A 25,260-nucleotide genomic window follows, 5' to 3' on the forward strand; every position below is an offset into this window, starting at 1 on the left:
TTTTTTAAAGGAAAAGTCTCTGACTATTTAAATGGTCCAGTTTGCTCAGTGCTGATTAGTGCGGTGTAAACTTGCATTACGTGTTAGCATTACTACATTAGCTTGTAGCTTTAGTGTGAAACTAAATAAACACCAAATGTCTTGCCTGATTGATTTGATTTGGGATAAGAGTGAAATCCCCACCACACTCACACTCCTCCACTACACTTCTGAGTCTTATAGAGACAGATCTGCCCACTGTTAGCTTGTCTGGTCTGGCTGACTGACATTAAGCACAGCCTCTTCTGCCTTTCACAAGCCTCCCACAACCAGCCCATCATATTTAACTGATCCCATTAAGTGGCACATTGGCAATTCATGACTTCTCCTCTGTAAAGTCTCTCCTGATTTACTGTGGTGGCCATATTGTCAGACACTTTGAGGAGGAGCTGGAGCTTTTGTCTTAGGCAAGGCGGAAAACTGAGGCACAGGCCTGAGCTCCCAGCTGTTTAGAGTGACAGAGGAGAGGTAGAGTCAGGGCAGCAGATAGAGCCACGGATCCAGTGAGCTAGAGGCAGGCGGGGGCTACACTCAGCTTCGCACCCCTCTGTCCTGGAGGGGGCTTTTGTTCCTGATTTCATGCTATCAGAAGGGCAGCATGTTCCCCTGCACTGGCCTGTCAGCTCCATAAAAGACTCACAGTGGGGTCACATCAAGAGGGATGGGCATGAAAAATTGGTTAAAAAAACGAAGCACAAAGCCCACCCACAGGATGGTTGCCTAGCACATCGCCGAACACCAGGCCCAGACTGCGCTCAACCTCTCCCTCTCTTCTCCAACTCTCTCTCTCTCTCTCTCTCTCTCTCTCTTTCTCTCTGCTCCACCCCCTCCTCTTCCTGAGCTAGATCCCCCAGCAGGATTGGAGAGCATCATTTAAATGAAATGGTGCAAACAAATTAAAGGGTGTTGCTGGGAATGAATCACAGGCCTTTGTGCGCTGGACAGCATTGTGCGCTGTCCTTTCAGACTGTACTCTTATTGAGACCCAGATTGCCACCATCATTGCCATCTGAGAGGAGGGGATGCATGGATCATTGTCCAGTCCAACAAAACAGTTAACTTTAACGAGGATTGTTGGAGCATTAACGCTTTCAGACATGCTCCATTTAATTGTGCTTCAGAAAAGCTGTGTGGAGTCTCGGCTCTTCTGGTCCTTTTCTTTAGGGAATAGTTGCTTTTTCTGCATAATTGATGCTTGTCCATTTACTGTATATCTGCACTGATAAACCACACTCCACACTGTATGTCTAATACTCAGTCAAATAAGGAACATCATAATTGACATTATTAGAAAGTTTCTTGGGCTTTTTGCATTTTCTGTCTTTATTAATTTATCAATAATAACTGTATTTAAACATTTATCAGTAGCACAACATATTGGTGTATGTAAATACAGATGCTTTTTAGCTCATGTTTTAACTTTTATTATCATCTCAGTAGAGTTCACAGAAAAAGCAGCAATTCATACAAATGCAGTTACCCTCGTCTCATTACACATTGTTATCCACATAATAAAAACTGTTAGGCGAGAATTGTCCTGATGAACTATTGCCGTACAATCATTTCCATGAAAGGCAACAGGTGACTGTGAAAAGTCATTTACATATTGCTAAGCTTTTAGAGATCCTTGCATCACTACAAGTGCCAATTTGTCATATGCAGTGCCCCCCAGATAATCACACTAGCAGTTGGAGCAAGAGGGAAAGAGGGATAAAGCACTCACTACAAGGCCTCTATAATCAAACCAGATCCTTGTCGGATCCCAAACAGAACATGCATTCCTTTATACGGTTCCATTTCACAGCTGTCCAGATCGGGACACCCCTGCAAAAAATGTAACAGTAGCTGGCTGATAGACTTCGTATTGACCAATGATTTACACCCTATAAAATACTGTTAACTGGGCAAAATGTTAAAATGTGCATTCTCTGACCAAGAGGTACTGCCCAAGATTTGGCTCTTTATATGTGGGTCTTTATATAGGGCATCAGGGAAGGTAATAACATCATAATCATTTACATATCTGCCTTATACTTATTTGGATGCTAAATTAAGTTATTTTTTGTCAATGAGTGTATTTACATAAGCTGTTTTCTTCTTTAGGACATAAAGCTGAACCATATATATCTGGCTTGTTGTCCCATAAGAAATAGCTGGACTAAAGGTCCAACATTTTGTCTTTCCTGTGACTTCCTTTTAAGCTCTTAGAGCTGTTCCTGGCTGCTGCTGAATTACACTTGAAGGCTCCTTTCTCTCTGTTAAAAATGGCTAACAATCATTGATTGCTGCTTGTTGGTTTGCATTGATCACCAGGGTAATGAACTCGAGCTTAGCCGCTCATTAAGACAAAACCACTAATTGTTAATCGTTTCTCAGCACACAATAAGTGACCCACCAAACCACTCCTGACCCGAATGATGATGGATTGAGCGTGAAGGCTTTTGGATTGATCAAGAAAAGCTTGTGTATGATGGTGGGAGAGTTTAGTAGTATGTCATATGTGAAGAAGACTGATGTCTTTGGCAGATAACCCTCAGTTTTACAGTTGGACATGACTGTGTTGATGGACTCTTAAATTTGAAGTGCTGTGATTGCTTTTTAAAGTTGAAGGTTATCATTAACCCAGTGAAACTAAATGTCTGTACATGCAGAGACAAACACACAGTTAAGTGTTAAAAAGGAAAATTGTGATTAATCACAGCAAATTATTTAGTTTTTGTTTTGTTTTGTATTAATCATATCATATAATGGTTTCAAATTAAGGTAGATCTAGGCTCCGAGTGGTCCAGCAGACTAAAGCGCTGCCACTATGATCAGATCGCTGATTCGAATCCCATTCATGTAGCTTGCCATCAAAGGGTGATGTTGCTTAGTACAAGGCGTCTGTGAGCTGATGTATCAGAACCGAGTCGCTGCATTTTCCTCTGAGGGCACTGTGATGATACTCAGCAATGCTGCATCAGAAGCAGTTCAAAAAGAGGTGGTGGTTGACTTCACATGTATCAGAGGAGACATGTGCTAGTCTTCACCCTCCTGGTGTTGGGGGATTACTAGTGATGGGGGCAATATTATGTCCAAATGAGTGGGTTGGGTAATTGGCCTTGTAAATTGAGGAGAAAATGGGTTCAAAATTAGAAATAAACGTATACAAAAAAATTTGGGTAAAATCTAACCCAAATCTAATATCTGTTCAATTCCAAATATATAATAATATAAAAAACTATTCACATATACAGATTATTTTGAAATGATTGAGCATCTCAAGTAAATTAAGAGATCAGAATGTTGAATAAAAAAGTTCTGTGAGCCATCATATATTATTAGCACTATGCGATATTAGAACTCTGACTGTAACACTGTGTGAAATACGCTATATGTCCAAATGTTTGAGGACAAGCCTTCTAGTGAAAGACATTCTACAACTTTAAGCTGCACTCATTGCTGACACAGATTTGCCAGCTTCTCTAGTCCCTGTAGCCAATAAGACACTCTTGAGTAGATATACATAAACCTACTGGCATCATGCCTATTGCCTGTCATTTTCTGGAATGATTGTGTTCTGTCCAATATTTTGGCATGAGATGTTGTGGTGGCCATTGTGGTGGTCATCCAACATCCTGACCTCACTGAAGCTAATATTACTGAGTGCAGTCAAATGACATCATGAGAGGTTCTTCAGAGTTCACTATGCCAATGTGTAACTCTGTTTAGCTCTCTATTAATATCTCTTTTTGTAGACCCTCCAGGACTGAACCTTATCTGCTGCTGGTCAATACACTCCTCCTTATCATCCTCACCATCTCTTTCATCCCTTCACTACTACCTCAACAGGCACTTGAGAGGTTGTTGCAGCTCATAATAGAAGCACTGATAGGGCCTATTTTACGATCTCGGAATCACACTGTTGAGTGAGAATGTTGCGTGGAGGCACATTTGAACCCGATAAACATTGTTTTAAGTCAACCTGCATCAGTAGGTTGGTTTTATTGATGTGGAGAGAGTTAAACAGTCTTGTGGACATCTGTGGCCAATGGTTTAAAGGCTGTGAACTGAAGCAGCAGGCCTGGCCATGTTTAAGCTTGTGTTAGCTCTCTTTGTACATGTGGCACAAATGTGTCAAGAGCCTGGTGTGAAACAATGGCCCTCTCTTAGTCTGCTTAATACAGCGAGGAGAACGCACACACACCCCTCGCTACTTCTACTTCAGGCGGGGACAATGAAGCATCTGGTGGCTTTTTTTCTTGTCAAGAAGTCTTTTCTCTTAGCTATTGTCCATTTTGTGTGTGTTGGGGGATTGCATGTGTGTGAATATGTGTGGATGTGTGTGTGACTAGCTGTAAATTGAACCACACGTACTCTTACAGTATCTGTAAAACTGACTTTTGGGTTTTGATGATTCCGCAAATTGGTAAGCATCTAATTTAGTCATGAATGCTTTATATGCTAAGTGTGTGTGTGTTCGTTCATGAGTTGCTTGCTCACAGCTCTGTGTGTGTGTGTGTGTGTGTCTGTGTGGAACCCCCAGCAGTGGGAGGTCACAAGGGTCAAAGTGATGAATTTTTATGGGGGCTGTTGCTTGTGTTTCAGGCCTGTCCCATTCTCCTCGTGCTGCACTGCCTCTCAAAGACTACCAAGCTGGCCAATTTGTCCTGCCGGGCTCAAGAGAATAGGCCTGTTTAGGACTTAAATACCAGAGGGAACACACACACACACACACAGCACCTCACTAGCTCCCCCCACCCCACAGCTCCTGTTGTCCTGAGATGATTTGTGGCCTGTCCATTCTGTGGAAGGGAGGCCAATCGAGGTTGTCCTGGACCCTGAGCTCGCTAAGAGAAGCAGTGCCTCCCCTCACGCTGCCAACCATTGTTTTAGAGGGGTTTCCCAGATGTTCCAATGCATAAGATGAATAGGCAGCATTCCCCTCAGCCTCACACACCCCTTTATCCAGCGTTTTACACCCACGCTCCCCCTTGGTGGCCGCCCAGAGCGCCTCGCTGCATGGTGTTCCTCAGCTGCATCTCGATTTCACTCACTCAGGGTGGCTGAGGACGTAAGGCTAGGGGCTTGCTGCATTACGTGCTTATACACAGCAATGTTTTGGCTGGATTGTCAGAAGCAGTTTTGGCGGGGAAAGCTCTCGTCCTTGAAAGTCATTGTCCAGCAGAGTTTTGCGATTTCCTGTCGCATTCGGATGTACATTTACTATAGAACATCTATAAAATGTATGACCGGTTTGCACAGGATAAGAAATCTCTGCATAAATGACTGAGATGGGAGTAGCTACTTGATTTACATGCTATCATCATCTCCAAACAAAAGTGATGATAACCAGTCCTGCAATTTGTTTATAGTTGTAATGAAATTGTAGTTTTAAAATTTTAAATTTGCTGCTACATGTTCTTAACCTGCATGTAGGCTGAAAATTATGCTACACAGTGACTTTTCTACCTGAAGCTGTAAGAAGCAATACACGTCTAAGGATTTCTTTGGCTCTTGTGGTCTTCTGGATTTGAGTGTTGTACATTGTAAACACCTGTGATCTGCCATAGGTTTGAATGAGCCAAAGGTATCTGTGCTATGGACAACAAACTAAACTCCTCTGAACTCCCTTTCCTCCGGATATGATGGATTATTTACAGACATGTCGATTTAAGCAGGATTAGTTTAACCTGAGGTTATTTTTATGGCTGGACAGGACATTACAGAATGTCTTACAGAAGCACATTGACCTTGCAGGACCGATCACATTTGATTTTTACATCTAGGTTAATGTGAAAAAAGTGTCTTCACTTATCAGAATATCCAAAGAATCATTATAAAGAATGACTCAGATTGGTCAGAAAACTCATATGCACATTAGATCATTCTGTATTGTCAATATAACAAAGGCCAATGTAGAAACAGTTTAGATAGAGGTTCCAGCACCTTGCATAAATGGATATTTCGGAGGCCAGGAGCAGATGTCTTCATCCTGAGTGTTTGTGATTGTAGGGGTATGTACAGTGGGGTAGATGGCTGAAGGAAATGTTGGTCTCTGCCAGGACTGACACTAAGAGAGTTGGCAGCTCTGCTTTGGGCTGCGGTGTGAAATAATGACTTGTCGTGTAGATGCCAGCATGAATGTTGACACTAAGTGCCAGGCTGGCATGTAAGCTGACAGAGAGGAATTCTTATAAAGGAGTAAAATATGGAGAAAAGGATGTATTGTGATTGTATTTCTGCACATGGTGATTACAGTGTATGAAGATACATTAGTAAACCCTTTATTTGTGCAAGAATATATGTGTATTTTTTTGCTTCTGGGACCCCCTTTAGTCAGTAAGTGGAATTGAATTTGCACTTTTATATACCACTTAAAAAGACTGTACTTACACACATTTCTGGACAAGCTGAGAGAAACCAACATGTAATTGAGTGTTGGGGAAAAAACAAAGTTACGCAAACATGGTTATGGTTATTTAGTATAGCATTTATTTCTGTTTGCAATGCGATAATGTGCAATTAATGTTCTAAACCCAGAGTAGTTTTAAAAAGTAAGCTGTTTTTCAGTTTTTTACAGTACAAATATTGCTTTATATTAGTCACAAAATTGTTTTGCACTCATCATATCAACAGCTTAATTTGCTAAGGATATTCAGAGCACACTATAAACAATTAGTCATTTGTCCTTTGAGTTATCAGTATCATCATAATTCTGAATGTGTGATTAAAAAGCAATATCTTGCTCAGCCTGTAACCTCTGTACTTTAATCTGTCTTTCTTTTCCTGTGTCTCTCGCCCCAGTCCCTCTTCCTTTCTAATCAAGATCTAATTGCTCCGCTCCCTAAATGCTCACAATGGCTCATCACTGTGCTGTAATGGCGGAGCAATGACCACGGGCATGAGAAATTATGAGCTGGAAATCAATAGTGTCATGTCTGAGTGATGTGAGGAGACTCTAAGAAGAGGCTTTGAGGTTCAGAGGTCAACTCAATGCAGTGTAAGCTACCTTCAATAGTGTAGGTCTGGACCTAGCGTTAAAGAACAGCCTGGACCTCCACTTCAGTTCTTTAAGAATGTCTTGATTCCACCAACCGTTCTTGAAATACAACTGGAATTTCTTGTGATTTCTTAAGTTGGTCAAGAGACTTAAAGCTCAAAAAGTATTATTTAGTGGTAGTGCTAATGTAATGGTAAGCATACAGCAATTAGCCATTACAGAAACATCTGTATTAACAAGCATTAGGTCAGCCTAATATATTAAAATAGTTCGATTTTAAAGATATTAAACCAGACAAATGTATTTTGTATTCATGAAGCATGTCTCACACACATGCTATGGGCATTCATTCATTCATTCATTCATTAAATGCTTTGTAACAGGGCTTGTTCTGATGAAAATAAGTTCAATTATATACTCTATTAAGCTTGTAAATGGTAATTTTTTAAATATATATGAATATGGATAGGACATAGGAAACCAAATTATTAGGGTACTTGAAAACTAATATGAGGTTCAGATCTATTGTTTGCTTACATTTACATCCCTGTTATATAAAATGCTATGATTGGGAGGTCGCTGGTTCGAATCCCGTTCATGTAGCTTGTCATCAGCTGCATGAGCCCTGAGAGAGCACAACCGGCCTTGCTCTCTCTGGGTGGGTAGATGGCGCTCTCTCCCTACATCACTCCAAATGTATCAAAACCGATTCGCTGCGCTTTCCTCCGAGCGCATTGGCCACTTGGCACTGCTACATCAAAAGCAGTTCAAAAAGAGGAGATATATTTATCAAAGAAGTCATATGCTAGTTTTCACCCTCCTGGTGTTGGGGCATCACTAGTGATAGGGTGAGTCCTAATGAGTGGGTTGGGTAAGACCTTTGTAAATTGGGGAGAAAATAGGATAAAAATAGGTTGAGCCAGCCATTTTTAGTTTATTGGCAAGAAATAATAAGCTGTAGGGCCTACAAAGTAAATTAAATATTTAAATATAGATTTAAAGTAATATTAACGTTAATAAAATACCATTCTCATTTATTTCCAGATCTTTGTTTTGTTCTCATGGCTGGTGCTGTGCAATAGTAATAATAATACAGATAATAACAATTATTATTATTATTATTTACTTTTGGGAAAACTGTCTGTATAAAAACACAATCTATTAATTTAATCTGAGCAAAAAATAAATTTATGGGGGTCTGAAAGCAGTTGGATTTTAAATGCAACACTAAATAAACCGCAGCCTGCCACAAATCTTTACATGTAAATTATTCACTAAAAATGTATATGTATGTTTTTTTAGAAGGTATACAGTATTGAAACATAGTATCATAATACTTTACTTTAGCAATGTTTTGTTTCACCCTTAGCATTGATTTAACGCACATTGTCAGAAGAATAGTAACACAGCTCTGATGTGTATGGGCCCGCATGCAAGAGTATGGCTTAAGCTTGGTGCTTGCAGTGAGCAGTGTCTTTGAGCCGGCATCAGTAAAGCCCCTCCAGCTGTGTGTGGCTGTGGGACCAGAAGGTGAGTGTGTTCTCAAAAAGGGATTTGTTGTGGGACACATTGCTTTAACCTCTCTCTGTAGGTCAGAGCATCTGTAACTGAGCAGCGATTTCTCTGCCATTGATAGGATTATCTCACTTAAGAGCATCAGGCACAGCAGGACGCTCCTCAAACCGCTCCTCAGCCGTGCTCCAGCGTGGCCCACACACTCCTGTCCACTGCTCACAGCTGACTCGGTGTGTTCATTTGTAACAGCTTAAGAGCATTGATGTCCAGTGCTGAGAAAAGAGCCGTGGGCTATAATCACTAATGAAGAGCAGCTTGGTCGAGCTTGGTTCTAGCTGCTGGTGCCCACCAGGTGGTCCGTCAGAGATGTGTGGTGTGTTGGTGCCTTTATACTGTCTGTCTTTTTTTTTGTTAATGAATGAAACCTACTATATTTCACAATATTGAGCTTTAGAGCTGTATTTGAATACTACACACACATAGGCCTGTCACAATGAAAAAAATGGGGGGAAAACATAGTGCCCCAGAAGTCTTTTTGACTATGTAATGCCACTGGATTATTGATGATGATGATGATATAATAAAGACAATGCAATTACACCCATTTATATTACAATACAAGTTGAAAAAATATAGTGTATATATATATATATATATATATATATATATATATATATATATATATATATATATATATATATAGTTTATTTAATTATTAGGATTAAGAATATTTTGGGATTTAATTATATTTTTATTTTTAAAGTCTGTAAAGTTTCCCCATCATTCAGGCCACACCATTCGTCAGAACTGACCAGAATACTCCTCAAATCAGTTCTGGACAATTTGAGCCTAATTGCACAGTGTGGTCCGGCATATATGCTGGAACATCCCATAATTAGGGTATATTACGTGCAAGCCACGCAAACATAGCACACTGCACAGTTGGGGTTCATAGCTTAATGGTGTCTAGGTGTGTCACGATTTCGATATTTAAACCAAATCGATCAAATTATGTCATGATCTCGAGCCTCGAAGTAAAAAAAAAAGGATTGAAGATCCCTCCCTTTAAGCTACGCAAGCACGCGCGCACACTACACAAATGGCACAGCACACTGTAGCTGCGGACATTGTGACTGCTCAAAGAGCAGCCCTTTCACCAGAGAACGTGGACATTCTCATCTACTTAAAGAAAAACTTGAAAATTTAAAAAGAACAGTTGTTTTGTCTAGCCTCAAATATGTTAATAGTTTTGGTACCTTAAGGAGCATCTTTCTCTCAGATAAAGTTAATAATATATCTTTGTTAAAGAAAAAAACTTGAAATCGGAAATAAAATCGAATCGAGGATTTAGAGAATTGTGACGCCCCTAATGGTGTCTGTGCCACATAGTTCCATGTATCCTGCTGATAGTTAGCAGTTATAATTCCAGTGGGTGGTAAAGCCTGTGGTATATTCCTGACACACCTCGGACATTGATTATCTTGTTACAATAGGATATACTGTAACAAATGCACATTACTTGTGATCTGAACCATTTGACAAGGTCCAAATTTTGATGGGTAGCCGACTGAGTCAGAGCACTCTTAATACGGCAGCTCATATGGAGTAATCTCTGGATGCATTGGTCAGCACCCATCAAAAGTTCTCTTAAAGAAAAGGCCAAAAGGGGCCTTGAGCCACACTGCCAAAGTTGTTTAGGATTAGCATGACCCAAGAGTTCAAGATGTTTACTTGGCCTCCAACTTCCCCAGACCTCAGTCCAATCTGTGGGATGTTCTTGACAAACAAGTTCAATCCATGGAGGCCCAACCTCACAACATACGAGAATTAAAGGATCTACTGCTAACATCTTGGTGCCAGACACCACAGGACCCTACGCCACAGGACGCCACCAGAGGGCCCTACGGCATGCTAAGCCCATTTCACATCAGACACGGAAACCACACCGCATGTAATATGTCCCCTTACTCTTACTGAATGTACATTCTGTAGGCTAATAAACATATCAACAGGTGATACAGGCTATATTTTAAACTGTAGCAGCAGCTTTGCAGGAGTGCGATCCCTGTTGTTGTATAAAAATCTAAATTCATTGTACAAAGGCAACTTCAAAAAATAAAGTGCCTGAAGAGCTGTATTTGAAGCTGTTGGAGCCGAAATGAAATATCAAGCCTATTTAAATTCCTTAAGAATAAGCTATTTTCTGGTTGCTATAGTCTGGTGTGAAATAGTCTTTAAGCATGTACCTTTAGTATTGTGGCAGATCACAGTATACTTAATTTACAGTGTCCTGAGGAAGCTTTTCCAAGCAGCTCTACGTATAATTATTTCCTCCTCTTACCTCTCCCACCTCCTCGTACTGTTCATTTCATCCTCGAGTATCAAATGAAAAGCCCAATTGCACTCAAATGAGTTATGTTAATATCATTTAAGGGGGTCAGTGACTGTGTGCAGATGTAATTTATTTAGAAGCTGGCCTTTGATGGAGCAGCTGTAAGAGACTTCTCTGTTTATGCTCTCACTGCGGCTTCTGGAGAGAGCCCGAGATCACTACCCCCACCCCCCACCTCACTCCCCCGGTCACATTACTCTCTTTAGGTATTACGCATGCATGATCCACAATTAACTGCCAGGGCCGGGTTAACGAATGGTCAGCAGCTGTGTTCAGGTCAGTGTTGGGGGCTGTTTCCGTAGTCTGGGTCATCAAGAGAGCACCTGGGCCCTCTTGGCCAGGATCAGCTCTGACCTGCTATAAGCAATAGCATGGGGTTCTAATTTATGGTAGGACTTCTTATATAAGGTGAGAAGAATCACATGACTAGGAATGTTTAGGCCAGGGGTCTCAAAGTAGCGGCCCGCGGGCCACATGCGGCCCGCGACGCGGTTTCATACGGCCCCTCACGGGTTAACAAAATAAACATACATCTGGCCCGCAATTCAATTTAATTATTTATGCTTTATTATGTTCGTTTTCATATTTTATCTTAACTTGTATTTTGGTGTGTGTGTGGTTTTTGTTTTTTTTTTGCTTACGCTGCGTTGCCTGCTTTAGTAGTCTTCAGTAGCCTTCAACAGTCTAACCTTGCAGCCGTGGTGTGTCCACTAAACTCCGTAGTTATAAACATCCTGAGGTTAGCAGCGCGCTAACTGACCTGTTTATAATGTAATCCGAGCAGTGCCTCCGTGACGCTGCTCTAAACTGCTGCTGTTAGCTGCTTGGGCTGAAAGATGAACTGTAGAGAGCTGTATTATCCGGTTAGTGGGGTTATTTTATTTCATACACAGAAGAACTTACAAATTTTTAAAAACGCTCCAGACTGGCTCAGCTGAGCCCTGTAGCCCGTGGCTGGGCTGCAGCTCTGACTAAGCAAAGACTGCGGGCTTGTGGTGCTGCAGCTGCAGCTCCGACTAGTGGTTGGATGAGGAACTGCTAAATCTGAGGAAATGCTAAATCTGTCACAGCTCACAATTTTTGATTTTATATTTATTAAGCCTTATTTCAGTATCAAACGTTTTGATCAAAGTTAATATAACTTATAAATTAAAAGGATTTATGTTAATAGAGCAACAAGCAACCATTTTTCCATGCAACTGTAATATTTGATTGAATAAATAGTATATTGAGAGTTATTTAACATTAAGGAGTAATTACATTCATTTTGTATTACATCTGGTTACATTTTCTTATATTTATAAGTTACATCTGGCCCTCAGAGGACAGCCAATATGCCAATGTGGCCCTCGGCAAAAATGAGTTTGAGACCCCTGGTTTAGGCAAAATAAGAAATTAATAGACGTGTGTGTGTGTGGTGGGGGGGGGGGGGGGGGGGGTGTATGCAAGGGCTCATATCCTGCACATACGCTCATGCTTCTAGAGGTTTGTGGTATCCTGTGATTGATTAGCAGTGCTCAGTCAGCTGGACATGACATCGGGGCGTCCTGTGACTCACTGGTCAGTCTTCATCAGTAAACACATGAATAAGGACATCAATCTCCTTCCACTCTGCGGGGGCTTATTTTTCACTTTTCAAACAGCGCAAGAAGCTCTTGAAACTGAATTAAAGAATCTTTAGATGAGTCCAGAAAACAAATGTTTGAAGCAGTGGCTCTTAAGATTTTTTACTTTTATATGTAAAGATTCCAAGACGCGTTTTAAGCGACAAAAGTAAAGAACAAGGGTACAATAGTCCTTTAGATTAGATTTCCAATATTTTCAACAACACTGTTAGCAGATGTGCAGTTATCAGCAGCGCTAGCATCTGTTATTAACAATCGCAACATTCTAATATACTCGCCTCTGAAAAGCGAAAGAGCTAGCGCTGCGGTAAGCGGCTAGTGGTAATACTGCTCCAAACTTGGTGCTAGAGCTAAATTTTACTGAAACTCTACTTTTTGGGAAAATTAAAGGATTTTAAGTGCCCTGTATAGTCTGAAAAATACGATATATTCATACTAAACACTGGATAATCTGGTAGGTTTTCTCAGATGATTTTCTGCTTTTGCTGGTTAACTGGTTAAGTGATTGCTGCACTGCTACTGGCAATTTAACTATAACACTTTCTCACACAGATCCAAAATGTACCCACAAACACTTACATACACATCTCTATTGCTGCTACAACCCTGTGCTGTATTCTCATTCTCTTACTTCAGTAACTGCAGTGTTCACGGATGCTGACTGTGTATACTGTTATACCTTATTCTCTGATCTTATCTTTAATATTTATTATGTTTATTTGATTCACTGTATTGTTCTATTCTTATGTTTGCAGTTTATATAGTCTGTACTGTACTATTAGTTACATGTTGCACTAATGTCCTGGAGGAAGATAATTGTATTGTACGTATGCACAAATGAAATGACAATAAAAGCTTTTTGACTGTTTAAGAAAGAAATAAGTAAACAAGTGAAATAAGTGTCACTTGCTGAAGGAAATATGTGAGATTTTGCGAAACTGTATAGACAGTTTGTATTTGTCTGCATGTGTGTGTGTGTGTTTGTGTGTGAGTACATTAGGAGGAGGAGACACTGTCCATCAAGCTCTTTATATGTAGTCGTGACTGTCCATCATTAGCGACGGGCTGATCCCACAGCCCATGGATTATAGAAATCATTTAAACATGAATGGATTTGGTGCTTCTGTACTCGTAAATGGATGCTCTTCATTTCAATGAGGAGTTAGCGGTGTCTGGCGCTCTCGCCGCTCTCAAATCGCCAGGGTTTTCTGCTTGGCTGACTCCGTGGCCCGAGAGGACGACAGAAGGAGGCTTTCTGTTGAAGAAAGCGAAAAGCCAAAGTCAGTAACATGAGGACCTTATTTGAATAAGATAAAACTTCAGAGTCACCCCCCCTACATCTTAGACAATGTTCTCAAAATGTGTAGCTTCCTTAAACTTTATGGGTGTGATCTGTATGATTCGAGGAACTCAGACACTGAGGGTAGGTGTGATTAACCTTTGTCAGTTACCGGTTAAATGAAGATTACAGTAGAAAAATGAAATGTCCAGCATTGTCTGAGGCTGTGTGGTTACAGTGATTTTCTGATGGGGAGAGTATCTCTGTCTTTGGCCTTTTTGGGAGCTCCTTCTTGGCCTTATTCATTGCACAAAGCAGCTTAAGCCCAGTAAAGCGCATTAGTATGAGGCTGCCAGGGGAGCACCCTGAGCTGCCGCTTGGACCCAAATGAGCGAAAGATGGAGCGATTTGTTAGGGCTTTAGAAAGCAGCTAAATGGAGAGAGGAGGGAGGGGATGAAGGAGTGAGGGAAGGAGGTTTGCTCCTCTCTTTTGCGCCGCTGTTTGTTTTAATCTGCAGCACGGCTCTGTGGGCTTTCTGGCCCGATTTGTGACATTTCATTCTAAAGGGTCCTTTCCCCCCACCACCTTTCTCTCTCTCTGTTATATTGGCTTGACCTGATTAACTAATCTGTGCTTTGAATTTCAATCAGGCCTGTGGGATGGGAACCAGCGGGACTGGCTTTACCTCATTCAACTGTCTTCAAACACAGATGGTCGAATGTTTAACTAATTGTTAAAAGACTCGACAAAAGGGAATTTAGCCATGCCCGCAGTCTTCGGGGGTCAGTACAATACCATGACATTAAGAGGGCCGAGAGGAGCTGATGTTTTTTTTTTTTTTTTTCTGTTTCTGGTTCTTCAGAATCATTAAAATACACTGGGTGTAATTTGTGTGTGTGTGAGAGAGCGAGAGAGAGAGAGTGTGTTTGTAACAGGAAGGTCCTAGGCCTAGATAACTTTCTCTGTAACTTGTTGCAGCGTTCCTTACATTGCATGTATAGAATGTATAGAAATCATTTGTCAGCTTGGCTTAACAAACATGAGTTAATAACAGAATCTGTATTGATTTCTTTGCTTAGAAAAATTGCATTTCCATCTTCCTGGATGTTTAATTTTACTTGTAGACATTTTCTTCTGGTGACTTATCATATTTAGCTCATTCCTGGTCCCTCAGATCTACCACTGCCGCTATCGCACAGGTAAATAGGGTCTTCAGGGATGTGTGAACATTTTAAATTCAGGTGGGTTATATCTTTAATCTTCAGGTGGTAGATCTCCAGGATCAGGAATGATCAATCCCAGTTTAAGTCTTCTTTAAGGTAATTTACTGTCAAACATAGCCTTTCTTAAAAAAACTTCCAACAATTACCTGAAAATGCTGTATTATCTTTATATAGCTATTTTGCTTTCTGAGCTTTCACCATTCTTCAAACCATTAAACAGTTCATCCTCTGTATGTAAGCCCACTTTATTACAGTCATAATTTACATCAGTCTCATGAGCCCTAAAGCAGAACCCTGTGGGACTCCACAACATCTGCTATGCTAAACGGCTACACAGTAGCTTTTAGCTATTGGATCAATAACTAAATCATTAACCTAGGATTTAAGTTAAGTGCTGAAGATATTTAAGTACAGACTCTGAATATATTGATTTCATTGAAGCATTTGTTCTCATTGTTATTGACATATGATCATGTTATTGTTTTCTCTCTCTCACTCTTTCTTTCACTGTAGAGTCTGTGCTCCACAGCCACCATGCAGACAGTCCGAGCTGAGGACACCAACGAGGTGGACAAACTCATATTCCGAGAGTCGGACAATGACCGCAAGGTAAAATATATAAAACACACTCACCAGCACAAACACATACACTGTATTATGTCTGCTTAATGGCCTGACAGTTTCTGAGCCCCTAGTAAAGGTTCTCAAGCCATGACTTTTCGTTCAGTTGTCTCTAAGGATGCAGTTTTGCAGTAATCTTCTCTCACTAACTTTGGATAACTTTAGATCAGATTATCTATCTGGCCAGCTTATTTTTGTCTAGGTTTAGACTTACTTTTACACACATCTTATTTGGTCTGGAGAGAAGGGGCACCCTTGATCAGAAGAGTAAAGATAAATTGCTTAAAACAGTGTAAAATAAATGTATGTGGATGGTTTAAACTTTCAGACCAATTACATGAAGTTGAAGCTGATGTTTAATGGCTAATCTATTAAACAACAGAAGAAAAAGAATTGGTGTTGTGCCAAAATTTGACTTATGCACAATGACTGTGACTACTACACCTGTAGATTAACCTTTATTTCTAATCAGAAATAAAAGGAATCCGAAGGTAATCTGTTAAATCATTGTACTGTGTGACATGTATGCATGAAAGGATTTAGATTTTGGCATGGAGGCAAAATTTGGCACAACACCTAAAAAAAAGGCAGCTTGTTTGATTCACACCATGTCGCCATCCAACGCACATTTCTCCACAACCCAGTCAATGTCAAGTATAAGGGGAGAAAGCCCACATAGGTAGGGATGACAGCAGTGCTTTAATCCACTCACTAAAATGAAGTGTGAAACCAAAACTAACCAAACTAAATGTATAAAAATCTCGAATTCCTTTACAAATGTTTACAATATAGAACTTCCTATTAGGCATTAGTGTTGCACAGGCTTTCCATTCTAATGTTGGTCATGTTCCCTTGTTCCCTTGTGTGCTGTTTGTTGACTCAGTCGTTGGTTCTGCGTTCTCGTAGGTTGTGCTGCAACTCGAAAAGAAGATTTTTAACTATATTAACCAGGATGTTTTCCGGGAAAACAATGGAACGCTGGTAAGTTGTGTATTTTCTTCTTATTGCAGTGCTTTATCCAATAAGACTTTTTTTTTTTTAGGTTACTTAAAGAGGAAAGAATGTGGCACCCTCAAGTCATTTGTCATGTTGTCGTGAGGGAGTGAAAGAGAGACATTGAGGAAGCTGAGCCACAGAGACCCACTTAGTTTTTTTTTTTAGGTAGATTAAGGCAATTACTTAAATAATGTGCTCCTTTGTGAGCAAGTGTTTGTAGATGCAGATGTGAAGTAATTTTCGATCCCTTACGTACGTTTGAATGAACAGGACCCTTTCATCTTGGGGCTGAGGTCAGTTTAATGTTCAGAATAGTCTGTAAGTCTGACCTCAGCTCAGCTAGAGGCTATCCTCACCTGCACCCCTTAGAGAATAGAGCACATCTGTGTGTGTGTGTCCTGGCTTGGGCGTTATATACTTTACAAGCTGTGTGTGTGCACGTGCAGGGAGGTGTGTGTGTGTGTGTGTGTGTGTGTGCGCGCGTGTGTGTTCATTCGCTTGACTGGGGAGCTGTTAGATAAATGACCTAATGGCTCATGAGAGATAATCTGATGGTCATGGTCTAGTTAAACACACTGTCTTATGAGCCTTATAAAACAAACTACCTTTCCAAAACGACAAATGTCTTCCACCCCCCTCCACCCATCCAAAAAAATAAATAATAAATAAATAAAAATCCATTGCATCCTTCATCAACTACTAGACTTGTACCGGCTTGACAGAAATTTAATTCGAGGCAGCTCTTGAAAATAATTATTGTATTTTGAGAGGAGTAATCATTGGTGGGGACATGATTGAATGTGTCCATGCCTATTGACTTTTGCTATGATTAATAGCTTTGTTTAGTCGATATTCCCATCGAAATTGTATAATTAATTATCCGGGTGGCTGTCAGGCACGGAGGATGGAGAGCTCTGATGAGGATTTGGGAAGATTAAATTTTCCGAGGACCGCTGCGTCGAGGGGGCGCGGGGCTCGCAGCAGCAGGAAGGGGAGGGTGCGTGCGCGTGTGTTGCTGGCCGGGCGTTCAGCAACCGAGGACTACACTGAGAGCACCCCTCCGCCGCCCACCCACCCCTCCACCCAATCTCTCATCTCTCCCCTTCCTGTCCCATTCCCATTGATTTTGTTTCAGTATCTCTTTATTGTAACTTTATCTGCTGTAGCTGGCCAGCCGGTGGGACGGGAGGACGAGAGCAGAGCACGGGAGGGAGGGGAGGAGTGGAGTGAGTGATGAACTTTTCTGTCACACTCTTCATGCTGCTCGCGTCCTCGACCACTGCATTGCTCAAACCGCAAGAGTTTTTAAGAATCCAAATAAATAAATAACACGGCCCTTCCTGCACAGGACCGATCCATATTTTACCTGTCAGGCGGCCTAACAGCGCAGCGGCTTCAGCTCTAATCTAAAGTGACCCCGGCACAGACTGCAATCCGACCAGGCTAAACGCACTCTATGAATGTCGGCCTGTCTGAACCATGCATAAACCTATGCTGGGCAGTCCAAAAGCTTGTACTCGTAATTATTTATGTGTCGAGTGGTGTGCTAAACTGTTGGCACTGCTAAAATTCCTGTGAAAAGTTGAGTGGGTAGAAGGTCAACTAATCTTCAGAATGAGCTACGACCTCTTATTGTGGTAATGCAAAATGTAAAGCTTCATTAATACTCTGACTGCTGAAATCTTGTCCTATTGACTATCAGCAGCCAATAAGGGGTTGTCCAAGAGCACTGCTCATTGGATCATATGATTGCTAGAAAGGCAACTCAAAACCCCAGTTTGCTTTTAAAAAATCTTTCAGGATGGTGTATCAGACCCTGGAGGTGTGGTGCGCTGTTCTACCCCAACTCATCTTCAATTCATCTCCAACTCAAACCAAAAATATTGGTTGGAGCTCCATCATTCCAAGGAACACAGGTCCACTACAGCTCAGTGCTGAGGGGCTTTATACCCTTTTAGCATACCCCTGGCTTTAGCCACAGTGTCAATAGGTTCATATTTATCTGATCCAGAGTGTCTAGTTCTGTTGACAATACTCTACAACATAGGTCGGCAATAGGCGGCCCGCGGGCCAGATGCGGCCCGCAAGCAAGAAACATCTGGCCCGTGAGGTTGAACTATAATGAAAAAAAAAATCGGACTGTCCGTCTCAAAAATGCTCTTTATTTAGAAACTTAATTTTCCAAAACAGAAAAATTTATTAAAGATTTTTTGATAGAGCCACGGGCTGTTAGATAACTGCTAGCTTCTTTATTCTGTTATTTTTTTTTATTCGTTTTTTTTTATTTATTTAACAAACAGGTATATCATTAATAGCGCCCCCAATGGTCAGTCCACAGATTTCACCCACATCAGCCCACTTGAATGTCTGCTTGTCATTTTAAGAGCGCCCTCCCGCCACCGCTCCCGCCAATCCCCCCCCATACCCCCCACCCCCCCCCCCCCCCAAGTGCTTGTGGCCCGCCATGTAATGGCTTGGAAAAAATGTGGCCCGCGGCCAAACTTAATTGCCGACCCCTGCTCTACAAGGACTAAACAGGCTTAATATGTGCATTGGCACATTTGTGTCAGCAATGGGTACAACTTAAAGTAGCTGAATCCATTCATTAGGAGCTGTGTCCACACACATTTAAACACAAACATAGTGTGCTTTATTCATTCTTTTCTTCTGTTGTTAAATAGAAAGCTTATTAAATAAAAAGATAGATAAAAGATAAAAGATAGAAGCTGTGAAAAGTATCAGTTATGTCTAAACATGTATTGCAAAATTGTAGATTTTTTTTTGAGGTATACAAATTCAAGCACCGACGTCTACTTGAAAGCCACTCTTGAAAATGTGAATATGGATTAATGATATATAATTAAAGATTAAGCACTGATGTAAGATATGAAGCCTCTGTCTTTCATATATACATATTTCAAATGAGTTTTCATTTAAAATCACATTATCAATGATTCATGCCGGCCGGGTTGACGTTGCAGTGTTTGGGAGGTGATCAATGTCCACCCTCGCTCTGCTCTGTCCTGTTGGAGCTGACACTATATCGTTTTGACACAAAATAATGAATACATCATAAAAGTGGGGGAAATATTGGCACAGCAATGAAGGCAAAGTGTGCAGCGTAAAAATCAAATTAAATGACCTCTCACCCTGCCCTTATTGATGCCGTTTAATGGCAGCAGGCGTTGTCAGAGCCGTATTTGACAAAGTATAAATCAAAGCACAATTATAGCAGGGGACATAGCATCGTGCAGCAGAGAGCCAGGGGACATTTTACTTTGCAGTTTTGTGGAAAGGCACAGCTCCAGAGTAATCAAAGCCCTTGTGATTTACGTGGGGGAGCCCATTGAGGCGATGTGAGAATTTTGAGGCTGTGCAGACTTTTTTTTCTCTTCATGGTACTTCCCTATTGAGGGCCCTTGTCTTCAGCACTGGCCCCCTTGATCTCCTTCATATCCCTTTAGAACCTCAAGGTCATTGCAAGCTGACAAACTGCCCGGTTTCTATAATGCAGCGAGCCCTTGAACTTGTATGAAGCTCAGTTTTTACTGCTGACCTATCAGACCAGCAAATCATTCTGCTTAATTGAGCCCCGATTAAATGTAGTGTGAAATTTCAGCCCTCAGGTTCCCCTGTCTGTCCCACCGCTGCTAAATGAATTACCTAACATTTGCTTTACACACACACACGCACACACACATACACACACACACACCTCACAAAACAGACTTCACAGCATTACCTATCCACTTTCCTGAAATAACGTTGTGCTATAATTTTAAACAGTTTCCAAGCTCCACTGTAGACTAACACACTTTTTTTTATTAAAAATTGAGTTTATATGAGGTAAAATTAAATGCTTGCCGTTGCAAACTCTGCATATACAGTTCTTAAAAAAAGAGTTTCTTTGACTTTACCAAATTGAAAACCTCTGGAATATAAACAAGAGTAAGATAGATGATCACAAGCTATCAAACCAAGCTAAACTGCTTAAACTTTTGCACCAGGAGTGGCATAAAGTTATCCAAAAGCAGTGTGTAAGACTGGTGGAGGAGAACATGACAATTATGATTAAAAACAGGGTTATTCCACCAAATATTGTTTTGTGAACTTTTAAAACTTTATGAATATAAACTTCTTTTCTTTGCATTATTTGAGGTCTGAAAGCTCTGCATCTTTTTTGTTATTTCAGCCATTTTTCATTTTCTGCAAATAAATGTTTTAAATACAATATTTTTGTTTGAAATTTGGATGAAATGTTGTCTGTAGTTTATAGAACAAAACAACCTTGTTCATTTTACTCAAATATGTACCTAGAAAAAGCAAAATCAGAGAAACTGATTCAGAAACTGAAGTGTTTTCTTTTTTTTCCAGAGTTGTGTGAATTAAAATGCATATAAAGAAAAGGATTTTGTTTAGATCTAAACAACTTGGCAATCAGCCAACATTTAAAAATAGTAATAACATTATTATTATTATTTTTTTTTTACAAATTTGTTAATTTTTACATTTCAAATATTTAAAGTGAATTTCAGAATTTTTCAAAGACTTATTTAGAGTTTTTAAATAAAATTCTAGCTTATAAAATACAACAGAATGTGGAACTATTCACTTCTAACTCGAGTTGATTACTCAATTATTTTACAAAATAATAATAATTACCCAGTTATTGATATAATCGATAGTGACATCTATGCTGTTCAGTCGGAGTGTTCTTCCCTTAGACATACACAGGGTTCATGTATGTACTCAAGCATGTAACTTTGGGGGGTCCGGTCTGTCCACTCTGGTAACGTGATGAATGCTTCTTATTTGCCCTCCTGAACCACACAGACTGCCTGAACACCTCACTGCCTGCAAAAATAACACACACACACACACACACACACACACACACACACACACGCGCGCGCGCACACACAAGAATTCTGTAGTGTTGCAGACCAGCACAACCATTATGCAAACAAATACAAGAGCACATTACTTTTTTCAAGTAGCTGTCACACACGCAAACACACACACAAGCACACGCACATGAGGCAGTGATGCAGGTGTCAGTTGTACCTGTTGGTCTCTCTCATAATTAATGTGTACACACACAGGCTAATTATTCTGCTCAGCTTTGATTAATGGCTTTAGCCTGTCTCAGTCATCCTTGCGTCTCAGACAACTCAACTCCCTCAGTGAGTGTGCAGCTGGGAGGGAGCATGATTGATGAACAGCACACGCACACACACACACACACACACACACCCAAATCAAGTGTTATGAACACACTTATTGTGGTGTGTGTTCATAGAGCACAGTGTCAAAGAATACATACACACACAGACATACAGTGATCAACATTGTAAAACCCTCATTTTATCATGTTGAAGTCTTAAAAAATGGCCTGAAGGCATCATGCTTATTTGTTTCTCCTATTTGGACCTCAAATAAAAGTAAATAAAGTAAATGGCCTCAAGCTACATTAGCAGTTATTAATAAGCAGCTCCCCCTGTTGGTTTGTGTGATATGTATTGTCTGTTATCTATTTTAATTATTAGCCGTGTGCCTTTGTTTCTGTGTTTGATCTACTCAAACAGTGCTCTGTTATACTATGCTAATCTGTATCAATTTAATGACAAAGTTACATTAAAAACTGAATTACATTACTCTTTGAATATCACTCCACTCACATCTTACCTCAGTAAGTGAATATATAAATTTTAGCAAAGATAGCAAAGAATGTACTGTATATTAAATGTTTGGGCCCATAAAACTTAAGAAATGGGCTTTGACTCTCTTCCTGTCTCTTTTTCTATCTCTACAGCTATTAGAGTTTGACAAAGAGCTGTCTGTCTTTAAGGATCGTCTACAAGAGCTGGAGATTTCCTTTCCTCCCAGGTATGGCCTCCACTTCCTTTCTTCTCATATCTCATATCTGGACTATTACATTTTCACCCGTGAGTCACTGTTGTCGTGTGATGTTTGTTCACTTTGTCACCTGCTGAGTACTGAGAAGCACTGCTACGAGGTTAAAGCGTGAAAGACATGTTTGTAATAGTTGGTAAGTTTGTTTTCTGATGCTATCTCAGTGTTAATGAAAGAGTAATAGTTCCTGTGACGGAGCATATTGTAATATTTATAAGAGATCTGATAATGTAATGATGTCAAGCTGAGATTAAAAATGTGCAGTGTTAAAAATGATTATTGAACTATTAACTATTACACTATTACATAAAATTTAATTAACATTAGTTATATTTAATAGATTGTCACAGACGAATGACCTTGTCATTTCAAAATGGCAGCTTTACTGGGATAAGTAAAAAAAAAACATTCTGAACTTTTAGTTAACGATGATGTAAAAATGTAAAGGATGTTTGACATCATGGGTTATTATGGAAGGATTGAATCATTAAACACTTGACTTGATGGTTTGTTTTTCAGTGGTGTCTTTTGGGCAACATACACACATTTGTATATTTAAAAAAAAACATACATTTCCTGCCTCTGTTTTTAAAGAAAGAAAAAAAAACAGACATTATGCAAACATTATACTCCGCTCCTTATGTAGTGTGTTTGCCAATTCTATATCTAAACAGATCATAATACATTTGTAATAGAACAGTATTTATGTTTATTCATTTGTTCAAATGGTAGATGTTGTAGTTTTATGCCTCATGTTGTTCACTATATTGGGAGTAAGAAGGGATTTAAGATTCAGCCCAAAAAAACATGCATACATTGTGACATCAGCATTTTTACAAAACTCTGCTCTCCCTATCTAAATGGAATGCACTGTAAAAAATAGCTTCATCTTGCAAAAAGTTATTTAAAAGGCTCGGTTTTCACTCACCAAAATGGCATTTTTGTCTGGGCGAGAGATCAGAATGAGGTCAAAAACGTGTATTCAGATACACATGGATGGAGTCTTGTTTTTGATGCTCATATCTATAATTTATAAGTGTAGCAATATGCATTTTCAGGTGTGTAGGTTTTACATCTCCAGAGTTTATCATTTTTGGGTTAAAATTGCCTTGGCAGAACTAAAATTATATTGTATAAATGTATGTACAATGCCCCACAATAGTGTAAAAAAAGAAATAAAAGATCCAGTGATTTTTGAATGGGTTCCATCATTCGGTAACCCCTGCTAGAGACCAAGGTAAGCAACATTGAAACACTGTTTCAGAAGTTTTATCTGAAGATTTTCTGACACTGTACTGAAATTGTACACCATTCAGACCTTTATATGCACAAACAGCAACAGATTGCCCCAGGGTAATTTTGGACTACGTGCCCCTTCTTCTTTTGCTCATCACGCTTGTGTGAGGCAGAACAACATTAATATTCCATAGCAGCCTTTCTCTCCGTGTGCTCTTCTTCAAACAAATGAATGTACAATTAGGCTTTTCAGAACAGCAGCGGAGAGCCGAAGCATGGCCCGTGCTAATGGTGCTTGACCTTTGGCGTCAGCGCTGACTCAATCAGTGTAGATAATGAAATGCTGTAATCAAACAATAATTACTTGATAAACTGCTCCACTGGCTGGTGTGTGAGGCGGGGCCAAGGGGTGTGTGTGTGTGTGTGTGTGTGTGTGTGTGTGTGTGTGAGTGAGTGAGTGAGTGAGTGAGTGTGTGTGTGAGAGAGAGCATGCACGCATGTGTGTCTATTTTTAAATGACTGTCTTAATCAGCTATCTCCATTTACATGGCTTTGCATAAGTGACAGGTGGATTTATTAGGCTTTTACACTGTGTGACTTTTGCTCTCATCTGTCTCCAGTATATAATCCAGAATAGTCAGGCCTGCTATGAGAAATGGCTGAGCAGCAGCGTGGCGAGAGGAGGCAAACCATGCTCTCGCGCTGCCGCCAGTGATGAATCAAAAATCCAAAGCCATTAAGGAGTATATAAAATTTGATTTGATGCAAGTAGTGTCTGCTACAAGCCACATTATTGTCAGAGGTGAGAGAAGAGACACAGCTTAGTTAAACTTAAACAGGCTTCACACACACACACACACACATACACACACAAACACACACACACACCCTCCCCCTGTCAGATACGCCTCGTGCTTCTTGAGCAATCAAGCACTCAGCAATTGTTCTCCATCAAATGGACAGCCCTGAAACACCCCGGACCATCTGTGGGGTTATTGCACAGGGCCACGGAAGGACGAGCACTCACACGCACGACACAAACACACACACAGACACACACACCTCCTTCAATCACTAGCACTCACCACCCTATCAGCTTTAGATCTGATAGAAAACACAATCCGTAAACTGCCCCTCTGTGTGATCTGACATTTATTGCCTTTTTGGCTGTTTGTGTCGTTGTATATTGAGGGTGTGTAATTACTGAAGTTATACACTATTTAAGAGGCAGTGAATCTTAGCACACATAGGCATGCTCAAGGATTTTTTACACAAGGTCACACCAGTATTAGCAGATCATTATTTTAAACTGATATTGATTAATTTATTGTAGCAGAATGTTAAGGTGACGTTGGGCTAGTGCACTGCATTTTATTTAGTTTATTGCATTTTGTAACATTTGTTATGCTATAGAAAATGTGAAATATTTTAATTGATA

At 40.2% G+C, this 25,260-nt stretch overlaps 1 protein-coding gene across 3 annotated transcripts in view; it reads left to right on the top strand.

The window, feature by feature from the left end:
- The window catches only part of LOC103037390 (inositol polyphosphate-5-phosphatase A), a 210,562-nt gene that overhangs the window by 167,606 nt on the left and 17,696 nt on the right, over nucleotides 1–25,260 (top strand). For all 3 annotated transcript variants that reach the window (XM_022684630.2, XM_022684631.2, XM_049481646.1), the window contains 3 exons: nucleotides 15,570–15,665; nucleotides 16,584–16,658; nucleotides 22,486–22,559. In XM_022684630.2, coding sequence (XP_022540351.2) covers nucleotides 15,570–15,665; nucleotides 16,584–16,658; nucleotides 22,486–22,559 — 245 coding nt within the window. The remainder of the gene's footprint in view (nucleotides 1–15,569; nucleotides 15,666–16,583; nucleotides 16,659–22,485; nucleotides 22,560–25,260) is intronic.

The sequence above is a fragment of the Astyanax mexicanus genome, chromosome 7 (genome assembly GCF_023375975.1).
Source record: "Astyanax mexicanus isolate ESR-SI-001 chromosome 7, AstMex3_surface, whole genome shotgun sequence".
Taxonomy (NCBI): Eukaryota; Metazoa; Chordata; class Actinopteri; order Characiformes; family Acestrorhamphidae; genus Astyanax; species Astyanax mexicanus.